At 39.8% G+C, this 26,320-nt stretch overlaps 1 protein-coding gene across 3 annotated transcripts in view; it reads right to left on the bottom strand.

The window, feature by feature from the left end:
- The window catches only part of LOC127574687 (septin-7), a 103,885-nt gene that overhangs the window by 44,379 nt on the left and 33,186 nt on the right, over positions 1-26,320 (bottom strand). For all 3 annotated transcript variants that reach the window (XM_052023959.1, XM_052023957.1, XM_052023958.1), the window contains one exon: positions 23,196-23,302. In XM_052023959.1, coding sequence (XP_051879919.1) covers positions 23,196-23,302 — 107 coding nt within the window. The remainder of the gene's footprint in view (positions 1-23,195; positions 23,303-26,320) is intronic.

The raw sequence follows: 26,320 nt of genomic DNA, 5'->3' as shown, positions 1-26,320 counted from the left end.
TCCATGTAAACATTCAAAGCAAAAACCTCCAAATCCAATGGAGCTTGGTTGTCACACCATACCTTCTGCTGATAAAAAAATCAATCTAAAGCAGGAGCAGAATCAAGAATTTAAAAAAAAACTTAAGTTTCAAAAATCATTGTGCTAAATGTCAGTTTCTTCCAGAAACTATTCAAACACTGCAGAAAGTCAACGCATCAGAGATATGAACATAGCTTAAGGGCTGTGGTAACCAGAGATAGGCCACTAAGTTCTTTTCATGTACTGTGCAATTTAACCAATTGATTTCAGATGGCAATACACAAATTGGACAAACTCATTGGAGGGAAATGGACAGTTGATGTTTCAGGTCAAGATCCTTCATCGGGACTGGAAAGAGGAGAGGAGCCATATAAAAAGGTAGGGGAGGGAGGTTGAGCAAGAGCTGGAGGGGGTGGAGCAAGAGCTGGAGGGTGATAATTTTTCCCTTTTGATGCACTAGCTGCAGTTATTGCATCTAATTACCCTCATGAGGGAGAGAGATTGCTTGCTTGCTACCCATTATCTGATATGAAAGGATGCAATGCAATACCTACATTATTTTATCTTTGTGATGAAAGAGCAAAAACAAGGAATCAGGCAGGACATGGCCAGCTGAGGTGGGCCTTTCAGCACCTGCTTTGGTGAAAAATCATAGAAAGTGATAAGCAGTTAATGGATCGGAACAACCTCCATTTCATGTGTTTTTTTTACACCCTGAAGACGCTTATCCAGGAGAAACAAGATATATAGCATCGAAACAGTAGCCCATGTTCAAATACTTCACCATTAATCTTGCTTTAATGGATTTATATTATTGACAAGGAAATTTCCATAAATATAGTTACTGACCAAAACCAATTGCATAATTAAACAATTATGACTGTGGACCACATTAAACTCTTGACCACACAATATTCGGTGGTTACATCACTTGGATGAACTCCCTCTCAGGATCATTAGACTGGTCAACTAATCTCAAATGGACTTAACTGTTGCTCCAAACACTCACACAAACAAAAATGATCAAAATGTTAATCTGTCACAATATTAGATTACAACAAACTGGTCATTTTGGTTGAATTCTGGATGTTATTGTTGGATTCATACAGCAAGATGAAAAGGCAATGCAAATGAGTTTGTGTAATCTACAAATAAATCTCTGATACAATAATCAGTGGCTGAATTCAGCAGCACACAAGAGGGAGTCTTTGAACCATGAGTGCAAAGTCTTGCATCACAGATTCCACAAAGCTCCTTTATTCAGTGAATTCCAAGGTTGGTTCAACAACATGGCTAATGATGTTTCACTCTCCTCATATCAGGGTAGACAATTACCCAGATCTGTAAACTTTACTGAACATATGATTCAATTCATAGCTCCTGATTTAACATTTCCTTATCCTCCCTACCCACCCTTCAACAACAGATTTCTCACTACATCACTTGGATGAACTCCCTCTCAGGATCATTAGACTGGTCAACTAACCTCAAATGGACTTAACTGTTGCCCCTAGACTCACTGGTTACTCCATGGCATAAATCAGACGACACATTTCCCACAACACTGCAGTTTGATTTAAAATGATCAACACTCAAAAGGACTTCTGCAAATTTCTCACTCCTTCCCCACGAGTCAGCTTCTAAACAATTGTTTTGAATGTTGCTTGTGTTAGACTTTTCTCCCCCCAATCAATTTTCACAGAGGAAATTAAAAGAGTCCTACATTTATCAAGCAAGGCTTCTAAACCCCACATGCATTAGGGCCACCATACATGGGAAAATACGAAAAGCAGAAACAACTGGAAACAATCCAGAGAATGTTCCTATAAACAACAGATTCACATAACAATCCCTGACCATATTCCATCATCTGGTTTTCACATCATTCCCATGAGAATCCTGGAAACCAGAGTCCAATTCTTGGCATTCCAAGCTTACACTGTTCAAATCACAGCACTCTCCACTATCATTTTACTTTTGTTAAACTGACATTACAATTTTTCAGCCCTTCAGAATGCTTCCACTGCTAAAGCAAACAAACTTACATTTGAGATATTTTTAGCTAGTCAATAATAATCAAAGAAAATAGTTTAGTTCAGGTCAAAGATGTTAATGGGTTAGGCTGTGGGAAATAAATAAGTCTCTTTTTAAAGGAAAAATAGTTGACATTCATGTCACTGAACCAGCAAGACCAGAGAATTGCAAACAAAGTGCTATCTTAGTATTTCCAGATGCCATTACGTGCAACTCTGCATTTGCATCATGCTAAACCAAGTTGTTCAGGCAATATATTGAAGGCAAGATCATGTCACATTCTTTACAAGGGTTAACAAAAGGAGCTAAACAGCTGATGGGCATCAGTTCTTCATAAAGTTACTAACCAATTGAAGTACTGAATATACACACACGTCAACAACAACGCTGGGCAAGTTTTAAAAGAAACCCACAGACCAGGAAATGGCTCATCAAAATTTTGTTACATTTATCCAAGTGTTGGAGATTCATTATGGCTCAGATATGCAACTAGGTCAAAGGAACAAAGTGGCTCATTACTAAAAGGGTATGGGAAACTTGAAGCTTAAAATCAAAGTGTTTTACTACTGCAGAAACTTGGACTGATGTCAACATCATTACAGAATTTCCACTGGGGAATTTGTGGCTGTTAAGTAATAACAATTATCCTCAGTGTTACACTATCAAAGCTAGAGTGATCTTTATTTGCTCCCTCTGTAGACGTTTACCATTCTGTTTAGCCAAGTAATACAATGCTCTGATTGAACAGGCTGTAAACAGGAGTAAAACAGGCTGATAAACTGGAATATGTCGATGTTAAGGAGGAGGATGTGCTGGAACTTTTGAAAAACATTAGGATAGATAAGTCACCGGGGCTGGATGGGATATATCCCAGGATACTAAGGACTGTGAGGAAAGAGATTTCCGAGCCCTTGACAATGATCTTTGCATCCTCACTGGCCATAGGACTAGTACCAGATGATTGGGAGGGGCGGGGGGGTGGTGGCAAATGTTATTCCTTTGTTCAAGAAAGGGAGTAGGGATAACCCTGGGAATTATAGATCAGTGAGGCTTACTTCAGTAGTGGGTAAATTATTGGAAAAGATTCTTAGAGACAGGATTTATGAGCATTTGGAAGAGCATAGTCTGATTAGGGATGGTCAGCTTGGCTTTGTGAGGGGCAGGTCATGCCTTACCACCCTGATTGAATTCTTTGAGGATGTGTCAAAACCCATTGATGAGGGTAGAGCAGTGAATGTGGTGTATATGGATTTTTGTAAGGTGCTTGATAAGGTTCCCCAAGATAGGTTCATTCAGAAGGTCGGGAGGCATGGGATCCAGGAAAACTTGGCTGTGTGGATTCGGAATTGGCTTGCCCATAGAAGGCAGAGGTTGGTTGCAGATGGAGCATATTCTGCCTGGAAGTCAGTGACCAGTGGTGTTTCACAGGGATCTGTTCTGGGACCCCTGCTCTTTGTGATTTTTATAAATGACTTGGCTGAGGATGTGGAAGGGTGGGTTAGTACGTTTGCAGATGACACGAAGGTTGGTGGTGTTGTGGACAGTATAGAAGGTGGTTGAGGGTTACAACAGGACATTGATAGGATGCAGAGCTGGGCTGAGAAGTGGCAGATGGAGTTCAACCTGGAAAAGTGTGAAGTGATTCACTTTGGAAGATCGAATTTGAAGGCAGAATACAGAGTTAATGGCAGGATTCTTAGCAGTGTGGAGGAACAGAGGGATGTTGGGGTGCAAGTCCATAGATCCCTCAAAGTTGCCGCGCAAGTTGATGAGGTTGTTAAGGCAGCGTATGGCATGTTGGCCTTCATTTCTCGGGGATTGAGTTCAAGAGCCACGAGATAATATTACAGCTCTACAAAGCCCTGGTTAGACCACACTTAAAATATTGTGTTCAGTTCTGGCCACCTCACTATAGGAAGGATGTGGAAGCTTTAGAAAGGGTGCAGAGGAGATTTACCAGGATGCTACCTGGATTGGAGAGCATGTCTTAGGAGGATACATTTGGAATGGAGGAGGATGAGAGGTGACCTGATAGAGGTGTACAAGATAAGAGGCATACAAGATAAGAGGCATAGATCGAGTGGACAGCCAGAGACTTTCTCCCAGGGTAGAAATGGCTAACACGAGGAGGCATTACTTTAAGGTGATTGGAGGAAAGTACAGGGGGGATATCACAGGCAAGTTTTTTTTTAAACAGTGTGGTTGTGGGTGTGTGGCACACGCTGTCAGGGGTGCTGGTAGAGGCAGATACATTAGGGACATTTAAGAGACTCTTAGATAGGCACATGAATGATAGGAAAATAAGGGGCTACGTGGGAGGGAATAGTTAGATTTATTTTAGAGTAGGCTAAAAGGTCGGCACAACGTGGGCCAAAGGGCCTGTACTCTGGTGTAATGTTCTATGTTCTAAACTGTTTCACGACTTGTTAATTTACAGGATTTATTCCAGCAACTTTGTATGCCATATACATAGCAAATCATTAAAGATTTGTGGTGCCAGCCACAGGAATTGGAATGTAACTACTGTTTGAAAATCATGCCCATTTTAAAATCAAACCTCAGAGCAAACAATTTCATTCTAGTTAGAAGACATGGCTATAGTGGTACTACAAATTGAAATGGTACCCCAAACAAAAGTAGTAAAAACCTACATCCAATTTGCAAAAGATCCTAGTTAACTAATTACTAAAGATCAACATTAACTTTGTAATTGATGCACTACATACGGTGACAAGATTTAGAACCTGCCACTGCTTGGTTAACTCAGAATCATTTCAGGGATTTCCAATTATAATCTAGAGCCTTGCCTCATGCAACAGTGAAATACCTGATGATAAACTTCTTTGAAAATTAGTTTTACTTGTGCAATATAGACAGTTCAAGTGAGACTCCATGTGATGCCCATGGCTATGGGAAGAATAAAAATGGGATTAGCATAGGATAAGTGAAGATGAACGCTTGGCAGCCAGTCTGTGGACTTGGACCCGTTTCCATGCTGTATGACTGTGACTAGAGGTCACATGCAAATGCTGGTAGGTCATCTCAAACTGCGTTAGTAGCTCTCTGATAACATTCCCACCCTGTGATAACATTCCCACTATGCTAAAGACCAAGACACAAACCCAGTAATGAGCAAGAAAATGAAATCAAGATTGTGCATCTGCATGCAGCTGGTGTTAGGAGTGTGCTTGTGCATGTTAAGTCCATGCACCCAATCTTGCTTTTCAATCTTGGGCCTCCTTGCCAAGTGACTAAGACCTGGCCAGTCCATGTGGTAGTTGGTGTACAACATCCACTCCAAATTAAAACAAAATCAGCCAGGGGCATTATGGGGAATCTTTTTCAAACTTTATTATTCTCAGTAATTCAACACCATTCTACATCTGCCACAAAACTGTAATCCTAACCAACTGTTCACCATGGACCCAATCCCAGTGCAGACAGAGGTCAAACAGGTCTATATGATTACATCAACCTTCTCAGTCTTTCTCGCTGCAATTCTTCACCCCATCTCAAGCAAGCTTCCTGCTCAAGTGGAGTTAATCTACATGACTAAAGGTAAACTGTTTAACCTTCATCATCTCCACTCCAGAACAAAGATTATTCCAACTCTTCATTGATTTACAGATGTAGACAAAACCTACATTAGGTCTTGATCTCCAACTCACTGCTGACTCCTTCACTAAAACAAGGAGGATAGACTTTGCATAAAACACTAAGACAAAAGGTCCTTTACCAATCACCCCTCAATAATTGAAGCACAAGGCAGATCCCTGGAAAATGTGGATCATCCCCATATCTAGGGAAGCATCAATTCAGCACTGCTTCTGGTATGCCAATAGTCTGAACAATGTTCCTCAGTCAGCTGAAAAGACCAAGACCTCAATTAAGGATAGACAAATGCCAACATTGCCAGTAATGTCCATATCCCTTAAACGTTTAACTGAAGTGCCAGCACAAAGCAATAGAGGAGGACATGGATGCAGAGACTTGTGCCTCAAAGACTAGTCAAGCAGCTGCTGTAGAAGCTCGCTGTAAAACTGCTTCCCACAAGATACGTGACAAGTTATTCCATTCTCAAGCCAATAGGTGGTGGAACAGTGAAAATAAAATCCAAGGTCAGCAGGGCAGTACATTCAACCTCTGCCCCAGTCATGGCCACAATGTCGACGCAACAAGTCTGCATTTCTCAGGATGTGGGAGTCAGTGCAAGGCCGGCATTTATTGCCCGCCCCTAATTGTTCTCAAGGTAGCAGTACAATGATGCACCTTCTTCAATCACTGCAGTCCTCAATGAAGGCATTCCCATGTTGCTATTGGGAAGATAATTCTAGGTTTTGGACCCAGTGACAATGATGGAACAAGGATATATATTTCCAAATTAGGACAGTGTGCAACCTAAAGGGGACTTAAACTTTGGGTCAATGTTGATGGTGAAGAAATTGGCAATGGTGGTGACAAGGGGAAATAATGACCTTATTGCTCAGGACCTATTGTTGCTCCATCACAGAGACTGTGAAAGGAGCAGAATGTCAACTCTTGGTGACCAGCACCATGCCACATCCCTCAGTGAAGGGCTGCCATCTAATGAATCAGATCAACCATGACCTTATTTAGCAGGCATTAGGGGCCAAGTAGCCTGCTCTTGCTGCTAATTCATATGTTAGTGTTAATGTTCACATGAAGCAGGTGAAGAAAAGCACACTGAAGACTGTCCCCAAGAAGCCACTATTATCAGTTATTTTCCTTAATGCAGAATAAGACCTGCCCCTCAGGCTTTTGCTCTGCAGACTACTGAGCTTAGATTTTCAGGTTCCTTGGTCTATCCATTGCTATCTTTATACTGAATGTGGTTACCCTCACTTTGCTTCCATTTAACTCTTGTATCCACATTTTGATTAAGGATTAATTTTACATACAAGTATTTGAACAGAGAAAATGTTAGACATCCTTTGCCAAGTTTTAGATCCCATGTCTTTTCTACAAGTTCCATCTATGTATTGAAAGGACTTTTCTGTAAAATTAGTAGTCTCATTATCACATTCTTGTGCTTCTCTTAAACAAAAAATGGGGTGTCATAAGCTGGTCAGCTTTAATATTTGATTTGCAGCCAAACAGTGTCTGATTCTTGGACAGATAGAGCAATGAAGGAACAGTTGCCATGAAAGTTCAGATATTAAACATGATTTTTGAAGAACCACAATGAAGCTGAGAAGATCCACATCAACCCTCCTTCTATTCACCAATTGTAATATTATTTTATGAATTACTTCTAGCTCCTTCAGTGTGCAATAATTATGCAAAAGTCTTTTTCCCAATTTATAGCCAGAAGTTTATTGCCCACATTCTGAGTAAGGGAAGAGCAAGCAACAATTAAGACTGCTAGTAATTCACTGTGACTGATGTTAATATGGAGGTGGCAAGTTTGGGCAGGGTGTGGCTCAGATTTAATGTCTCAGTAGTGTAATTGGCATTTTCTATCTAGACTTAAACAGCTTGTTAAAAATGCATGTCTATTGATAAAATTACTCCTCCGCCTTCTTTGAAAGATGGTCCAACAAGTGTTTTGATCTTTTCATGTGTGATGTAGACTTCTTTACTAACTTCAGCTCATACAAAACTTCACAAATTATATGCATAACAAAAGGCACAACTTGATTTAATGCCAGCTTCATTTGTGTAAATTTTACAAAAATATTTCACTACAAATAGGCATTAATAGCATCATGACAGCTTTGGGCCCATTGTACTCCCCTGAGCACCTCAAGATAATTGGGAGGTCAGTCCCTCTTTCCACTTTATAGTAAGAACACCAACGTCCCAGTCCACATAGAGTTAGGAATTCTGTGGTTAGAAGTTTCTGCTGGAAGGACAAATCCAAATGGATTTATAAACAAGCTTCTAAAAAGCTACAAACTATAAATTGTTTGGGAGTCATAATTTGATGCTGCATTAAGTTGTGCCACTCCAAAAACTGCAAAATATTATTCCGCCAATGCTCTCAAATATAAATACGCAGACAATAGAAAGAGCCCATTAGAACACTTATACATTTATCTGCAGTGCAAGTTGAAAAAGGCCTGTTAAAGTGAGAGCACTTCCAGAACAGGATGGGAGAAAGGCCCCTCCAACTGGTTCAACAAGCCTGTTGCTTCAGAAGCCACAGCCAAATCGAACCTTGAACTCCACCCAATTCATTCAATTTCAAATTCACTGGCACCTAACAGAGCACCAATTTGCTCTTGGTTTTCCAGTCCAGACACTCAGAGGTACATATCCTCACAAATCTGTCAGTTTTCTTTTTGAAGAGGTAACCAAGAGGATTGATGAGAGCAGAGCAGTGGATATCGTCCATATAGATTTTAACAAGGTCCCTCATGGAAGGCTCGTCTGGAAGGTTAGATTGCACAGGATCCAGGGAGAGTTAATTAAGTGGGTACACAGGGGACACAAGAGACTGCAGATACTGGAATCTGGAGCAACAAGATGCTGGAAGAACTCAATGGGTCAGGCAACATCTGTGGAGGGAAATGGACAGTTGAGACCCTTCATCTGTATTGAAAGATAGAAGGGAGATAGCCAGTATGAAAAGGTGAAGGGGTGGAGCAAGAGCTGGCAAGCGATAGGTGGATCCAGGTGAGGGGTGATAGGCAGATGGAGGAGGGAGCATGGAATTGAATAAGGGAGGTGGAGAGGGTAAATGGGAAAAGTGTGTGTGGGGGTGGGGGGGGTGGGGGGGGAGAAAGAGGAACCAGTGGAAGGAATGTGTGGGTGATGGGCAGATGCAGTGGGAGGGGAAAGAAATGGTGATGGGGGCTGGGCACAGGAATGAACTGGGTAGATCAGGAGAGAAAACAGGAACAAAAGGGGAGAAGACTACCTGAAACTGGAAAACTTTCAAGCATCTCATATTCTGCCTGGGTAGTCTACAACCCAGCAACATGAACACTGAATTCTCCAGATTTTGAGGTCAGGGCAGGGAACAGAGGGAGTAATCCATATTGTGACTGAAGCCACACAGGTCAGACTTGCACCCACGTACTGGACCCTTGCCCCAATTGATCCATTTGTGGTGGCATTCACATTGTCTTGGGTGAAGCTGTTGAATAATTTGAGATACAGTCATGACTAATTCCTTGTGTTGATTACACAGTCCTGCCTTTCCAACAGCTTCAGCTCTACTTTCAAACCATTTACCCTAGTGTCTTGCATGAATTTTCCTCCTTTCAACAATGAAAGCTATCTGTAACAAACTCCATACACTTTTCACCCATTCCATCCCTGATCCAACTACAGTCTCAGATGAACCAAACTGTTCAATCTCTAACTCCAAACTGATCCAAAACATTATAGTACCCTACCCCAGACAGAGGTCTGCCTACTCATCATCTTTCTGCTCATTTATAAATACAATTCACTTTACAAATACACTTTTTGGAATTCTCAGAATTACTCACTTCTTGGCCTTGCCGTTATGTACCAACAGCTTCCTCCAAACAACTACCATGCCTTTGGATTTTCAATTGCTCAGACCTCCTCCTCTTGTATCATACCACTTTCACTCCCCCACTGGGAACTGTCAACAGGCAGAAAGGCACCAAGCTCAGCAGCTACCCATGTAAACAAATCCACAAGATCTTGGGATAATTTCTCCAGCTCAAAGGCTTTATTTTGCTCTCAATAGGATTGGGTATCAAACTTTGTTGCTTTGAAAAAAGACTATTCTTCAATCTAGAGCCATTTTATGCTCAGTCTTGTTCACATGGCCACTTCTTCTTAAAATAGTTGCAGCACGATCCAATGTCAGTTGATGCCATTGAGAATGTTGAATGATTATGGTGGGAGGGGAGGAAAAATTCCACGTCAACTGATCTTGGAACATATCAAAATGAACACTTGTATAGGGATCAGTCATTCAAACAGTGTAGCAAAATGCCTCATGAATGGTTTATGGAAACTATTCAAAAGAAACTTATGCAGTGCTTTTGAACAATGGCTGCATTTTCCATCACAAAAGATTGCACAACTCAGCAAGAATTTTGAAGATTACCAGTTACTTCCTGCAGTATTTCTCATGAACAAAAATAAAACAGGTCTCTTGTAACTAATATAAATGTGACATTTCAAGTATATCTCATTTGCAGAATATTTACTGCCTATCCTTAAATTCAGTAGGCCACTTTTTTAAGCCATGGGGCTCCCTCAATGTTGTTAGATTGGGAGTTCACGGATCGTGAGCAAGTAATAATCAAAGTTAGGAATGTTTGTGAAATGAATCAGAATCAGATTTATTATCACTGTCTTATGGTGTGAAATTTGTTGTTTTGTGGCAAAACAGTGCAAAGACAAAATTACTATGCATTGCACAACTTACTTACTCTATTAAAAAAAGGAATAATGAGATAGTGTTTATGGTTTCATGGACCGTTCCAAATTCTGATGGCATAGGGGAAGAAGCTGTTTCTGAATCGTTACCTGTGGGTCTTCAGGCTCCTGTACCTCCTCCCTGATGGTAGTAATGAGAAGAGGGCATGTCCCAGATGTTGAGGGTCCTGAGTGATGGGTGCCAGCTTCTTGAGGCACCACCTCTTGAAGATGTCCTCGATGGTGGGGAGGGTCGTGCCTGTGATGGAGCTGGCTGAATCTACAACTTTCTGCAGCCTCTTACGATCCTGCGCATTGGAGCCTCCATACTAGGCTGTGATGCAACTAGTCAGAATGGTCTCCACTGTACATCTACAGAAATTTGCAGGAGTCTTTGGTGACATATCAAATCTCCTCAAACTCCTAATGAAGTAGAGCTGCTGGCATGCCTTCTTCATGATTGCATCAATGTGTTGGGCCCAAGATAGATCCTCTGAGGTGTTGACACCCAGGAACTTGAAGCTGCTCACCCTTTCCACTGCTGACCCCTTAATGAAGAGTGGTGTGTGTTCTCCCAACTTCACCTTCCTGAAGTTCACAATCAATTCCTTGGTTTTGCTGACATTGAGTGCAAGGTTGTTGTTGCAACACCACTCAACCTGTCTCACTCCTGTGCGCCTCCTCAAATTTGAAGGCAGACTTAAAGGGCATTTCCTTTGCTGCCTTTCTCCTCTAAGGTATGAAGAGCAAGTCTTAGCAAGTCACTGCATCAGATGCTTACCTGGTACACACTGCAGCCTTAGGTGAAAGGAGTGATCTTTAAGGTGGTGGACAGGCTGCACATCAAGCAGATTTTTCCCTGAACACTGCTGAGTTTATAATATTATTGCAGCTTCAGACACAAACCAAGTATTCACTCAAATTACATGAATAAAACCAAACTAAATGCTCATCTGAAAATGTTGCATTTTAACACATCCATCAGTGCTGTTAATACATTTTGCAAAGTAAACCAGTCAGCACTTTTCTGGAGTAATCTCATGGTGGCAGCTTCCTTTCTTCACAATCTGCCAATAAAGAGCTCTGATGAATGATCAACATGAACCCTTAACTGTTTCCCTCCACAGATGCTGCCTGATCCACTGTTTACCATCCATTGTACATCTTATTTACTTTCTCCATTTGCTTCACAAACTTTAAGCGTGGTGTCCAGAAATGTAAAGAATGGAGTATGTATTGCTGAAGGCAGTTCTTAAAATGAGGCCTCCCACTCCAGGACATCTGACACGTCCTCCTTTAGGAAACTGCTCCCCTTCCACCCCTCCCACCCACATCTCCTTCACTTGCTGCACCCCTGCTCTTACCCCACCTCCCCTCAGACAGAACGGGGATAGAGATCCCTTGGTCCTTACTTTTCACCCTACCAGCCTCAGCATCCAGTACATCATTCTTTGACATTTCCGGGTGGTACAACATAATCCCACCATCAGTCACATCTTCCCCTCCCCACCAATTTCTGCTTTCCACAGAGACCGCTTTGTCTGTGACTCCCTGGTTCACTCACATCTACCCCCACCCATTCCCCCTCCCTCCCCAGGAACTTTCCCCTGCAACTGTAAGTGTAACACCTGTCTCAACACCTCCTCACCCACCTCCACCCAGGGACATAAACAGCCCTTCCAAGTGAGGCAGAGATTTGCATGCACTTCCTCCAACCTTGTCTATTCCATTTGGTGAACTCGATGTAGCCTCCTCTGCATTGGCGAGATCAAGTGGCAGACTAGGTGACCGCTTTGCCGAACATATGCACCCTGTCCACTGTGGCCATTTGGAGCTCCCCATTACAGGCCATTTTAACACCCCTCCCCTATTCCCACACGAACATGTCTGTCCTGTAACGCCTGCACTGCCAGGGTAAGGCCAATTGCAAACTAGAAGAACAGCACCTCGCATACTATGTGGGCCATCTACAATACGACTGCTTGAACATTGACTTCTCCAAATTCAGGTAAACCTGCTCCCCGCTGTTCCTTTCTCTCTCTCCTGATCTACTCAGTCCCTCTCACAACACACCCTTCTTTCCATGCCACCCAGCCCTCCATTTCCTGGTTTATTTCCCTTCCCCCATCTCCTCCATCTGCCCATCACTCACACACTCCTCCCACTGGGTCCCCTCCCGACACTGTTCATCTTCCCACCATACCTCCCTTATTCGGTTTGTCTTCCTTCATCATCAGATTCCATAACCTAATTTGTTTGTTGCCTCCATCTATCAACTTCCCAGCCACTATCGCTATCTTCACCCTTCTCTCCCCCACCTGACTCCATCTGGTAATCAGCCCCTCCTCAATTGGACCCACCTATTATTTGCCAGCTCTTGCCCCACCTATCCCTCTCACCTCTTTATACTAGCCATCTCCCCTGTAACTCTTTCAGTCCAGGTGAAGGGTCTTGAACCAAAATATTAACTGTCCATTTCCCTCTACATATGTTGCCTGACCCACTAAGTTCCTCCAGCAATTTGATTTTTGCTCATGAAGTATGAAGTCAGAGGACAAAGTAGCCAGCAAGGTCATTAAAAATGCTAACGTGATCCCAGGATCATTTCTGGAGGTAAACAATTCAACAGTGAACTTGTGGTAGAGGACCCAGATTGGGCTGTCCAAGATACAAGGTTCTTGCCTACATATAGTTTTAAAAAGACACAGAAGCACTGAAGAAACTGGAGGAAAAAAATTACATGAATGGGATCAGACTTGATGTTACACTATAGGGAAGACTAAAACAATAAATAACTTGCTGGGAAATGAATAAGGGTCCTAGATGCTTCGACATTCCAAATTATGGACCATGAAAATTAGATAGTCACTAATTAACACAACAGGGAAAGAGGAAGAAAGTCCTTTAGCTGGTAGTTAATAGCAGTTAATATGTGGAACTCATTACCACAGGATGTGGTTGAGGCAGATAGCTCAAACGCTTTATGAAGGAAATAGTGCAAGAGAAACAGGAATAGAAAGCCCTGCTGAAAGGCTGAGATGAGACAGATGGAATGCGAGAAGAGTCACAAGCATTTACTCTGAGACAAACTAGTTGATGAATGATGCACATTGTGCTGTGTATTCAATGTAAAATTTGAGAGAACACAGTGCAGTGGGTGGGAACAACCTAACCAAGATCTAATTCTTCAAGGATAAGAAAACAACAATGTTTTACATCTCAAATGTTTCTTGATACTGATACAGACTTTTTAATTATATGACATGTTAATTTATGTCAGACGTCAAATTTAATTAATTACCACTAGTATCTGCTACTTACTTGTTATGATACATTATAATCATAGTGATTATACACTGTCTGTTCTGGCTCTCTACAAAATTTGCACCACTGGTCAGGTACAGAATTTAAGCTGAACATGCAATCATGCACCATCCATTGAAGAATGCTAATATACCCACTACATTTAATCCCTGGACCTTGGACTCAGACTACACAGAGCAATCTAAATCTTAACTAAAAAGTAGATTGAATTAAGGGCCGACAGTCTGTTTAAGGGTCAGTCTGTAGTTATTGCTATTTGTCTCAATTTTGGATTCAAAAGGAACTTTAATTCCTTCATTTTTATCTAAATAGAAGTAACAATGCACATACAAACATCTTCCTCAATACATAGGCTATTATTAACAAAAAATTTTTAAAAAATTAAAAAAAAATTGATGGCCCAGCATTGTTGGACAATTAAACCAAAAAAAATAAATGCTTTGGTGCAAATGGTGCTCAAGTTGTTCCCTCAGGGACTGAGCAAATGCAAGGATATGCAAATAATTTATTACAGTCTTAGCCGTCGGAACAAGCATTCTTGCAGCTGCTTTTGTACCATCGCAAACAAAATATCCTAATTTTGCAAAGCTGTGCAACTTCTAATGTACTTAAAACTGGGCTAGTTACTGATCATTTCAAACGGACGGTGCACTGATTCACATTAGTGTAACAAATTCCAATGCACTATAACTGACAGAACTCAATGCTTAATAGTATCCAAAGCAAGTAAATTAACGGCAAGTGGAGTAAGATTCTCCAAAATCATTTCTCCCACATATCAATTCTTGGACACGCATTGATTTCACACCACATAGAGGCTATCAAAATAGCCAAGTACAGTTTTAAAACCAGGGTTAAGAACCTGCACACTGCATAAATTGAAACTTAATTTGAATACACTTCATTCCTGAACTCTTGCACACAAAAGATTAGTGAAAATGGTTTGCAGGTTTAACCAGAATACTTGAGTAGAATTTTGTGTGTTCAGTAATGGAAAATTAAGCAAGGGATAAGGTTGCTTGGCAGTTATGTTTACTTAACATCTCCCATGTGTCTTCAAAAATTTGTCGACCCCACAAATACCACTTCCGCTGGTCAGAAATTCCAAATAGAGGTTTGGCTGAATAGTTTGGCTAATAGAATTTGGCAGTATGGCTGAACAACTTTACTGCAGTTTTACAGCAATAATTTCCCAATAGATTTGCAACACATCACCCCAAATATTCAGCCACATTTTGTGCCATTTAAATTTCACAACTCAAATAATCAGTTGCCCTCACCCAAGTGGAAATTCAAAGGAAACACACCAAATATGGAAAAGCAAAAAAAACTGCAGATGCAGGAAATCTGATGAAAGGTAGTGGGCCTGAAAAGATCTCTCCATAAATGCTGCCTGATCTGCTGAATATTTACATCATCTTATTATAAACATTGTGTTCCTCTTAAACAAAATGAGATTTTCAAAAGCTTCACTTGTGAAACCACAGGCATCAATTTGAGTCATATTTTTCCATATTTATGTAATTATGATGCACAGGTAAAAGTTTGAGCCAAAATTATAATATGCCTAAATTTTACGGCATTGCCCCGGACATTCTCCTTTCCCCTCCCATTGTCAGAAGAAACAAAAGCTTCAGAGCATGTACCACCAGGCTCAAGAATAGCTTCTATCCTGCTGTGATCAGACTACTGAACAGTCCCCTAGTATGATAGGATGGTCTCTTAAACTCACAATCTAGCTTGTTATGGCCTTGCACCTTACTGTCTTGCCTGCACTGCACTCTCTGAAACTGTAACTCTATATTCTGCATTCTGTTATTGCTTTTCCCTTGTACTACCTCAATGCACTGTTGTAATGAAATGATCTGTATGAATGGCACGCAAAACGGTACCTCCACACGTGACAATAATAAACCAATTTACCAATCATTAAGGTGGATATGATGTTTCACTCATTCTTAGAGGATTATTTCGTTCCACAGAATAATTTCAACATTTTATACCAATGAAATTTTAATCTGTTTAAAAGCACATCACTCAAATTCAATTTCATACAATATGAAACTCAGCAAATGTAAAGATCAAAACAAAAAATACAACTTCATAAATTTCAAGACAATGGAGATGAACTGAGATTAACTGGAAGATACAACTGCTTTGAAGAAAAATGGAAAATGTTTCCAATTATACCACTTAAAATACATTTTACCCCAGGGGAAATACAAAAAAAACCAAAGTGAATGTGGAAGATAGTTTAAAATAAAGTTGGATTTAAAAAGCTGAGAGAAAAAAACTAAGCTTTGATACATATAGAAATAGCTTTAACAGAAATGTTCGGAATACAAACTGGCATGGTCTTTTGGTGAATAGAACCCTGCCATACTGGATCATTTCCTTGGTTGAAATACTGGTACAGAGCCAATGTTTCACAGTAACCTTGGCCAGCTTGTGCAATTATTCCCTCTGGGATCAGTTTTACCATCATGACTTTTTAACCTGTACATCAGTGGGCAGGCACGGTAATGTAGCGGCTAGCGTAACACTTTACAGCGCCAGCGACCCGGGTTCAATTCCAGCCACTGTCTATAAGGAGTTTGTACATTCTCCCTGTGTCTGCGTGGGTTTCCTCTGGATGCTCCGGTTTCCTCCCACATTCCAAATACGTACAGGATAGGAAGTTGTGGGCATGCTATGTTGGCGCTGGAAGCGTGGCGACACTTGCGGGCTGCCCCCAGAACACTACGCAAAAAGATGCATTTCATTGTGTTTCAATGTACATGTGACTAATAAAGATCTCTTATGTTATGAACTGCCAAAATTCAGACTGCAGCTATCCACTTATTCTGGTGATTGTGCCATTGTGACTCAAGCTTGTTGCTCTCCTATCCCAGAAATCATACTCCCCAACAATATGAAACTTAATGGATCACTGCCCAAAATGTATCATCAACTAAGTATCAAGACTGTCTTCCATTTGTACAGTTCCACTGATTCTCAGGAACTCCTCCTGAATGGTAAACCTCAGACGAGATGCATTACCTGGAACTGATCACCAACACAAAAAAATATTACTGAAAACTGTTGAGAAAGCTGGAAACAGAAATGACCGATCTTTAAACACTCTGGCTCTAATAAGTAAGCAAATGCTCCAAAAAGATATTGCGCTCTCATGAGCTTACTCATCACACACCAAACTAGCAGATACTCATCTGTACACTGTGTCCTTTTTCAGACATAGTACAACCTACCTGCATTATTCCCCCTCTACCTTGATTTTCCTGATGTTGTAGCAAGTGCAAGACAGCACATTTTGACAGCAGTTAGCTTGAAATCATTCACTACATGGCACTTTTTGAGACAACCAATAAGCCAGTCCATTGCCATTCCTTGGCCTTCGCTAACAGAGGCAAAAATAAGTGGATAGAACTGGGCTGATTTTTGGGCATGGGCAGGGCATTCAGTGGAATTGGAGAGAGAGAACAGGGCTAATTATCATGGTCTTCAATTGACACTTTATCATGTCATTGCATGGTCTATGCTGGAATTCACTACCTTTATCATTCCTGAGTAATTCCTGGGATGAGAGGATTGCCGTATCACGAGAGGCTAGACAGTTTGGGTCTGTATTCTTGGAGTTCAGAAGAATGAGGGGTGACTTTACTCAAACATAAAAGGTCTTAAAGGGGCTTGACAGGGTAGATATTGAAATGTTTTCACAAGTGGTAGAGTCACAAACAAGAGGACATGGCTACAAAATAAGTGGCTAGTCATTTAAAACTGAGGTGCATAGAAATTTCTTCTCTTACAGCGTAGTGAATCTCTGGAATTCTCTACTTCTGATGGTGGTGGAGGCCAGATCATTAGTTATATTTAAGGTGGAGATGGATAAATATTGAAAGATCGAGGAATTGAGAGTTATGAGGACTGGCACAGAAGAGGAGTTGAGGTCAACACAGATCAGTCATGATCATAGTGAATGGTGGGACAGGTTTGAGGAATCTGTTGACCTACTCCTGTTCCATTTTTCTTATGATCTTATCAGTCATTTAGACAAACTACCTTCAGTTACATAGTGCACTTAGCAAGACAAAAATATTTCAAGGCACTTCACAACAACATGAAAAATATCCAAGTTTGCTAATGATAAAAAGTTAGGTGGTATATTAGCGATGAGAGGAGGTACAACACTATAAAGGAATTTGATTTAATAAGAAAGTAGTTTATAAATTATGTGCTAGGAATCAAACACATTATCTATAATAATTAAAACTTTGTATAGCACACCAGAAATAGACTGGCAGTTTAAATGCACCTATGGTAAATAACAAATCAAAAATGTACACTTTTGGGTTGTCTCCAAGTGTGCCTTGTTTTTGCCGACAGCTACATTCATTTGAATAGTTGGAAATGTGTAGACAATTGGAGCTGCAATGAGGGTTGTAAGTGTGAGAGCAGTTCAGTGCAAAGTACTGCAGGCTGGCACTGACAAGTCTGGCTGGCGCAGAAACCAACAATTGTCTCCAGATAGACAAGTTTTGTTTGTTCTTCAATCAATAGAGAGGCCCTTTCTTGGTGGAATGTTACAATATTTCACTTCATCACGACCCAACTGATGAGTATTTCTGACATTTGAAATCCTCAAAATATAGGCTGGTATTCAGATAAACCATGGTCCTTTATTCAACTGATATCTTCAGATAAGCTGTATATTTTACATGCAGCTGTTTATCTTCCCAAAGAACCCATGTTCCATTAAATATAGCTTGCAAAGCCAGTCTTAAAAGTTGACAAAACAAAAAAAAACTTCATAAATGCAAGCATCATATTTGCAAAGATAGACTTTCACTGTTTTGTGAATTAAAACATTCATTTCACCAATGAATGCTCTCTATAAGACACCCAAGCAGGAACTCTAAACTGCAAGATGAACACAAATGCAATCACAAATGCAGGCATTACATATTGTGAAATAAAACTTCCTTTGCACTGCCCAAGATTTAATTCCCACCTTCCTCTGCTATCCCTATTGCACAAAGTTTGAATTTTCCATACCACTCATTAAACCACTTGAGTAGAACTGCCAATTCACACCCAATTTGGGTAGCATAATTCTCTTTTGTAACACCCTGAAGCTTAATTTCACTTTAACTCACTGTATTCAGACTCAGCAGATGCAAAACCCAGAAGATGAATGAAAACGATCACCCACTTCTGTAAAGGAAACCCTCAGATCTTTTATACTGCTTCATACCAACAAGTACCACTTTCAGAACAAATGAATGACTATCCAATCATAGTTTTAAACAATCAAATTCACCAAAAGCAGAAGCAACCATCTGCACTGAAGTTTTACTAATAGGAGTTTGAGGAGATTTATTATGTCACCAAAGGCTCTTGCAAATTTCTACAGATGTACAGTGGAGAGCATTCTGACTGGTTGCATCACCAACTGGTACAGTGGCTCCAATGTGCAGGATCAAAAGAGGCTGCAGAGGGTTTTAGACTCAGCCATCTCCATCACAGGCACAACCCTCTCTGCCATCAAGGACATCTTCAAGAGGCAGTGCCTCAAGAAGGCAGTATCCATCATTAAGGACCCTCACCACCCAGGACATCCCTTCTTCTCGTTACTACCACCAGGGAGGAGGTACAGGAACCTGAAGACCCACACTCAACGTTTCAGGAACAGTTTCTTCCCCTCCGCCATCAGATTTCTGAATGGTCCATGAACACTACCTCATTATTCCTCTTTTGCACCATTTAACTTTTGTAACTTAGTAATTTTTATGTCCTTATGTCTTCACTGTACGGCTGCCGCAAAACAACAAATTTCATGACATATGTCAGTGATAATAAACCCAATTCTGAATGGGCTGACTGGATAACGAAGGGGAATGCTGAAATCCAAACCACCCAACAGTTGATTGAGAAATGCAATGGGATCTGAATTACAAGATAGAACAACTCATATCATTCTGATATTTTATGAACAAGAGATTTATAACAATTTCAATAAAAGGTCACAAGCAGCACTAAGAATCCAGACGCGAGTTAACCTTTAGGCAGCGTCAGGGCTGACCTTCACTGTTGCAAGTAGGGATCAAGTTAAATTGTCCTGTTACTTAATTTCAAATGTCCTCTGGTTGAGCAAAGAAATAATTATTCATATCACTTATTTTTAAAGATGCAGAATTTTAAGTTGCTAACCATGAGCAGTTTATCATACTTCCTCCAGAGCCAATACATCACTGCCTAATTATCCTTCTTTAGGAATCATTAAGTTTCATTTTGTAGCCAACTGTCAACCTACAAATTATACCAAAAAAATTTTGCCTGACATTTTAGAACCAATGCACCAACCCTCTGGTTAATCTCATTCTCAGCACAAAATCAGCAAGAATCTACCTTGGATGTCTCCCTCAGACAGAACACAGGCACTGGGGAACTCCCATTTATTTGCTCAAGCTTGTTCTGCCCTTCATCATTGTCAATCCTCTGTACATCACAACCCCATCAACCTTCCTTGGCCATGTTATTGTCTTAGAAAATCCTGTCAAATTAAGCCAGCATCTATCGCTTTGTGTGACAAAATGTTCTACACATATATAACACTTCTTTTGTGGAGTATTTTCTAACTTCTTTCCTGAATGGCTTTGCCCATCTTTGATACTAAGGTTACAGCAAATTGAACTGGATTTCTCACTGTCATAATACTTCCATGCACCCCAATAATTTAATAAAATAAAATACTACAAATCCCCTCTTGAAGCCTTGTAATACCGCAGTCCGGACATGGTTTAACTAGGGTAATGCAATGCAGCAAAACTAAGGCTAACATTCTATTTTCTATTACAATCATAAACTTAGCATTAAACAAATATTAAACTTGCTCCTCTTTGATACAAGTAGAAATGCCCCAACCCTGCCATGAAATCTTTCTGCCACAATTTTATCTACTCCATCTCTGTAATCTTGTGCTGCCATTCACACGACTGAATACACCACTAACCTATGTGCTTATCTTTAAAATTGGTTGTGTCTCTAATGGTTATCCAAGTCATTGATATAGTGAATTGTTGCGGCTTCTGCACAAATCTGTGGTCACCTTTACTCACTTCCACAGTAAAGTCCATCATCCCTATTCTATGCCTTTAACCACCTAACTAATGTCTGTTTTAGGTAACAGACTCTTCTGTGCAGTCTTGCTAAATGCATTTTAGAAATCAACATCAGCTATGTCCAAAGCTATCCTTAACCATGACTTAGTTCCTTGAAATAATTAGGTTTCTGATTTATGGCTTCTTTATAAATCTACTTCAGCTCTTTCTAAGCAGCATTTTTTTTTGAGGACTCACTGAACGCTAAATTTTATTAACAGTTGTGTGACTTTTTCTTCCCACCTTTTCAAAAATAATGTGGCTACGTTTACTATTTTGTGAAATAAGGGGAGAATTCCTAATTTAAGGGCACAATAGAAGACTATTGTTTAGCATTTGTTACTTCCTCCGCTGTTCCTCCTAAAGAACAAGATGGAACCCAGCAGACCGTGGCAACTTGCCACTCTTTAGTCCCATTAATTTTTCTAATATTGTTTCTTACATACATCGAGTTCCAGTCCACGATTTGTCATTTGTTCCTCTGGAACATATATTAGCTTCCTCTTCTATTGTGCAGATGAAGTAATTATTTAACAAGTTTCCTTATTTTCGTTTGAAATATTACTCGCACCCGTCTCCAAAAGGCTCTACATTACCTCCAATACAACATTAAAATGCTAATTTTCATATTCATTGCATGTGGTCCTGTTTTCAAAGTTCTTGGTTGTCTGTCTCCAAAGTTCTTTATCCCTGTCCCAGTCCAAGTTTACATTTACTTTGTTACACATATCTTTGCAAAGTGGAGCTCTATCCACAAGTATTGAATAGTCTTACATTAAAGTAAATTGGTTTGTGAACACTTCCCGACATTTACTGTATCTATAGTTTCACCCAATAAAAGCTCTCACTAATTTACTTTCGTCAGCCTCCATCTCACCCTCAAACTCTGCTTTACCAAAATCTAGACTTAACAACAGTTAAGTTTTTCATCTTCAAATGTTAATAGATGCTGCTTCATTATCAGACTAATAACAGTCCGGCACATTATTCATCAATGCAACTAGTTTGGCTTGAGGTCCTTCTGGTTCCAGAACTCAAAAAATTCATTACATTTCTAACTTGTGACACACTGTTCCTCCCAGTGAGAATTTAGGTCTTCCATTAAAACAACTTTACCTTTACTACAAGCCTCTTTGATTGACATTAATATATTATGCCACTTAGTAGCTGCTAACAGGAGGTCTGTGGACAATTCCTATTAAAGCCTTTTAATGCCCTCCTTCCTATTCCTTAATCCAAGCCATTCTAAAATGAACAGCTGGTATAAAAATTGAACAAAGTGTGATACTTCAGTGAACTTCCCCCCTCCAAATTGGAGACCATTTTCTAGGTTATTATTTATTCAGCTAAAAAAAATCCCATCTCTTCATCTTGCCAAGTAACAAACTTGCCAGGCCAGATTTAAACCTGGTTAGAGTGCAATTTGAAAAGAGTCTGAAAATATTCCACATCCATTGGTTTACAAGTTAGTGAAAATTTGATATTTGGTTTTATTTTTAAACTACAGAGAAACCTCCAATGATATCACAGGCATTGGAATGAAGACAACATGAATAAAATGAATTTAATCTTTCTTGGGCTGAAGCCTACTTGTGCCAGACAAGACTGGAGTTCAGAGACTCCACAATGAGGCAATGTCTGGCAAATGCAAACAAGGGGTTTGGCGAATAAGAGACATCCTACTGAATTGGTGCAGTGACGTGTATTTTGACAACACCCCAAACAGACTTTGAAATCAGGCAAATCTATAGCACAAAAAGGAATTTCAACATATGGCGTCTTGGCATTCATTGCACCTCTACCCTTTGGATACATTTATAACTATTACGTCAAGTATAGAGTTTATGGGCAAATACCTTTTTGTCTGAGAGTCCCAATAGTACACTAAGTACTGGGTCTACATGAAAGTTCAACAGTTAATTTCTGGGCACTGCTAAATACTGGCACTTTTTCAATAATTTTTTAATGCCCAAATGGAGAACTTAGATAGCATTTTAAATCTACAGTGCAGCAAGTTTTCAACGAATATTATAATGGCATAATGTCTTCCAAACCTCCGATAAACTTGCTTCTCTCATTGTAGACACTGGAGATTTATATAAAAGACAGCCTGCCAACAAATTAAAACAGGGACACCCACCCCATCACTCAATGTTCTTAAGGACATAGGTCTGAACATCATTGCAAAACAAATTCAAAACAAGTTAAATACTTCCAACTCAATGTAACTGAAAACATTTTCTTTCAGTGTAAAAATAAACAAAGTGTTAAGTGTTTTACAGGTTGAGGACATACCATGACTGTTTTTTTGATCCTATGTGAAGGGCCTGGGTACTCTGAAGAATACAAGTCTGTCAGAAACAAAGAGTTGATGAGTGTCGACTTTCCTAATCCTGATTCACCTGCAACATAAAGAAAAGGTTCAGTATCATGCAACTCATGTTAACAACTTACATGCATTCCCCATAGGTCATTAAGAGTCTTAACCCTCTTATGCTTTTAACTCAAAAAGCATTCAGTTTGCAGTAGCGTGATTATTCAAGATCTAAGTTATGTGATCAAGTAGATGATTAGAATTTCATCGATCATCCTAAACCAGCAATTTAAACTAATCAATAGCCAAACTACTATTTACTTTACAAATTATTGATGTTTACCATCAACTTAAAGATACATTTCCTGTCAGACAAACCCAACTCAATGAAGGTTATCAACCCGAAATGTTGACTGTTTCTCCCTTCACTGATACTAGCTGATCTGCTGAGTATTTCTATTGGCCTGTTTTTAATTTCACACTTCCAGCATCTGCAGGTTTTGGCTTTTGGATTAATGCTCCATAAGAAGTGGTCAAACATCCAAAACACCTGCAGTCAAACATCCTAAATATCTGCACAAACAAAATCAAAATCCTCGTCATACGTCAAAGGTCTTCCAACTACCTGACTTCTTCCAAAGCCCCAATGAGTTGTTTGGTGCTTTACTTAGGTTATTTAACTTCAAAGTAAAGCATGGAAATGAAATAAGTGTTATTGCCAAAGTAAATTTCAGTGATCATAGCTATTCCACTGAAGACCTATTATTAACTTTTAGCCAGGTTATAATGTTGATAATCAATAGTGCCTGGAACATATTTGGGAACACCAGTGATTCAGTGCAGAGTTGGAGCAGAATCCTAACTAGGTTTTCCTTTGGTTTCCACGTGACAAGTTCCCATCAGGTCTGGCCATCCCCTTTCTCCCTAAAACCCTATCCTCTGCCAAGCGAGGAGCAAAAAGAATCACACCTCAGTCACTTTTTGCAACTCTCAAACTTGGTAAGATAAATCAAAGATTCAGCACATTGACAAAATAAACTTTCATTGGGCAAATTCATTTAAAGCTGAAGACTGGAAAAACTAAGGTAGAAAGATTTGATGAAAGGGTAAACTGCAGGCAGAATGGAAGGAAATGTGCAGAGCAGCAGACCCAACCCAGATTAGCAGGACCACATGGCTTCCTTCTGTAATCTACATTTATTTAGTGCTATATTAGTACCGCCAAGAGCTCTGAGTTTTTGTTTAACTCTTCAGCGCAAAAGAATACCCCACAAACACACTGGTAAGGGTCCCCATTCCTAACTTCTGATATAGAGTTAAATGCAGAAATAATTATAAGGTTTGTTAAGACTCAGCCAAAGCTTCACCATCTGATTATCAACCCCAATGTTTTAAATTACTTCAGCAAATTCAGTACCAGCCAAGCCCAAAGGGCTGCTGTTCCCGTTTTGTGCTGCACAACTATGACCAGCATCTTTTTACCTCTCCCTATTTTAAAAACCCTACCTTTCTATTTTTTCCCACTAAAGTGAATTTCACATTTTTCCATTTCCCATTCCATTTGTCATCTCCTTGCCCTGAACCACCAAAGCCTCTCAGCATCCTCTTCAAAGCCCACTCTGCCAACTAGATTTGCATCATCTGCAAACATTATCCAATCATTGATAAGGTTAGTGAAAAGCTGCACCTCAACACCAATCCCCTCAGGAATCCAGTGGCCACAGCCCACATCCTTAAAACACCTATTAATTTCTACTGTTTTTTGTCTGTTAACTAATCCTCAATCCAAGTCAGTATATTACTCCCCACCCAATGTGCTCTAATTTTATTTAATCTCCTCTTACGTGGCACCTTAATGAAGGCCTTCTTAAAGTCCAAATGCTTCATTTGACTGAAGAAATGTAATCACAACTATCATTTCAATTAAAACAGTTCAGTTATCCATATGGAATAATTAGAACAGGAACCTCAGCTCCAGCACCATATTAAATAAAGTTACTAAACTGTTCTGAAAATGTACCTTGCAATAACCTATGAATGAAAGTATAGTGCCACATCCAAGGTGAAACAAGTCCCCACACCTCCATTCTAATCTACCAATTACTTTAAAATGAGAAAATCAAGGAAATTTCAGAACTAAATTGTCAAGTGCCTGGCACCAGAAAATAAAACATTAAAATTTATTAAAAATAGAAATAAGTACTAATACTGAACTATAATGTGAGAAAATAAAGAAAGGTGCCTTAAGCAAGTTATTCTGTTATAGACTAAACTTCACGCACTTTATTTTCCCCCTTGTAAGCATACAAATTAAATATAATTCCTGAAAGCTTGGCTCTATAATTTATAAGCACTATAATTTATAAGCAGTTTACTTTCACACTCAAGAACACAAGAAATAGTTCTGCCATCAACTGAAGATAGCAAGGATGCCCACTGAATATACCTGCTCATTAATAGGATCATTCTTATGGACCAATTACAAAGTAAATGATTGAAGATTTGGTGATGCTGCTTGTTTTGGGGAGTGGGGGGGGGGGGTGGGGGTGGTGCTATACCAGCTTACACATGTACTCCCAGAAATAAGCTGCATTATGTGAAGATGCAACCTGAAATTGTATAAATGGCTGATCAATAGCAAAGCAGCATCAAAATAATCTTTAAAGCAATTCCTTTATTCAAGGAACACGTACATACAAGAGGCAAATGTTCACCCAGTACCCTTGCTACAGCACTGTTGTCAATTGCATTCCAAAAATTCTTTCATTTTTAATCGGTGCCAAAAACATCCATGTCTATCCAGCAGAAGTTTGCTGGAGACATTCCTGGAACAGATTACTAGACCAGATTGCGCCATCGATGCTTGAAAATCCAAACAAGGCTAACATTCTTGTGTGGTCAGCAATTTGACCTGAACCATGAAGTAATGACAAATGGTGATGCATTATCAAAAAACTGCCAACAACCCTCATTAGTCTATTGAATGTATTTCAGCAACTTCAGAAACTGTGTACACTCAGTCTCAGCATGGATCAACTTGTTAGCTTAACCACCAAACATATAAACAAAATCAGTTGAGCTATTTTAATAATGGACAGCAGTGATC

Source organism: Pristis pectinata, chromosome 9 (assembly GCF_009764475.1).
Source record: "Pristis pectinata isolate sPriPec2 chromosome 9, sPriPec2.1.pri, whole genome shotgun sequence".
Lineage (NCBI taxonomy): Eukaryota > Metazoa > Chordata > Chondrichthyes > Rhinopristiformes > Pristidae > Pristis > Pristis pectinata.
This window is presented reverse-complemented; position numbering and strand designations above follow the sequence as displayed.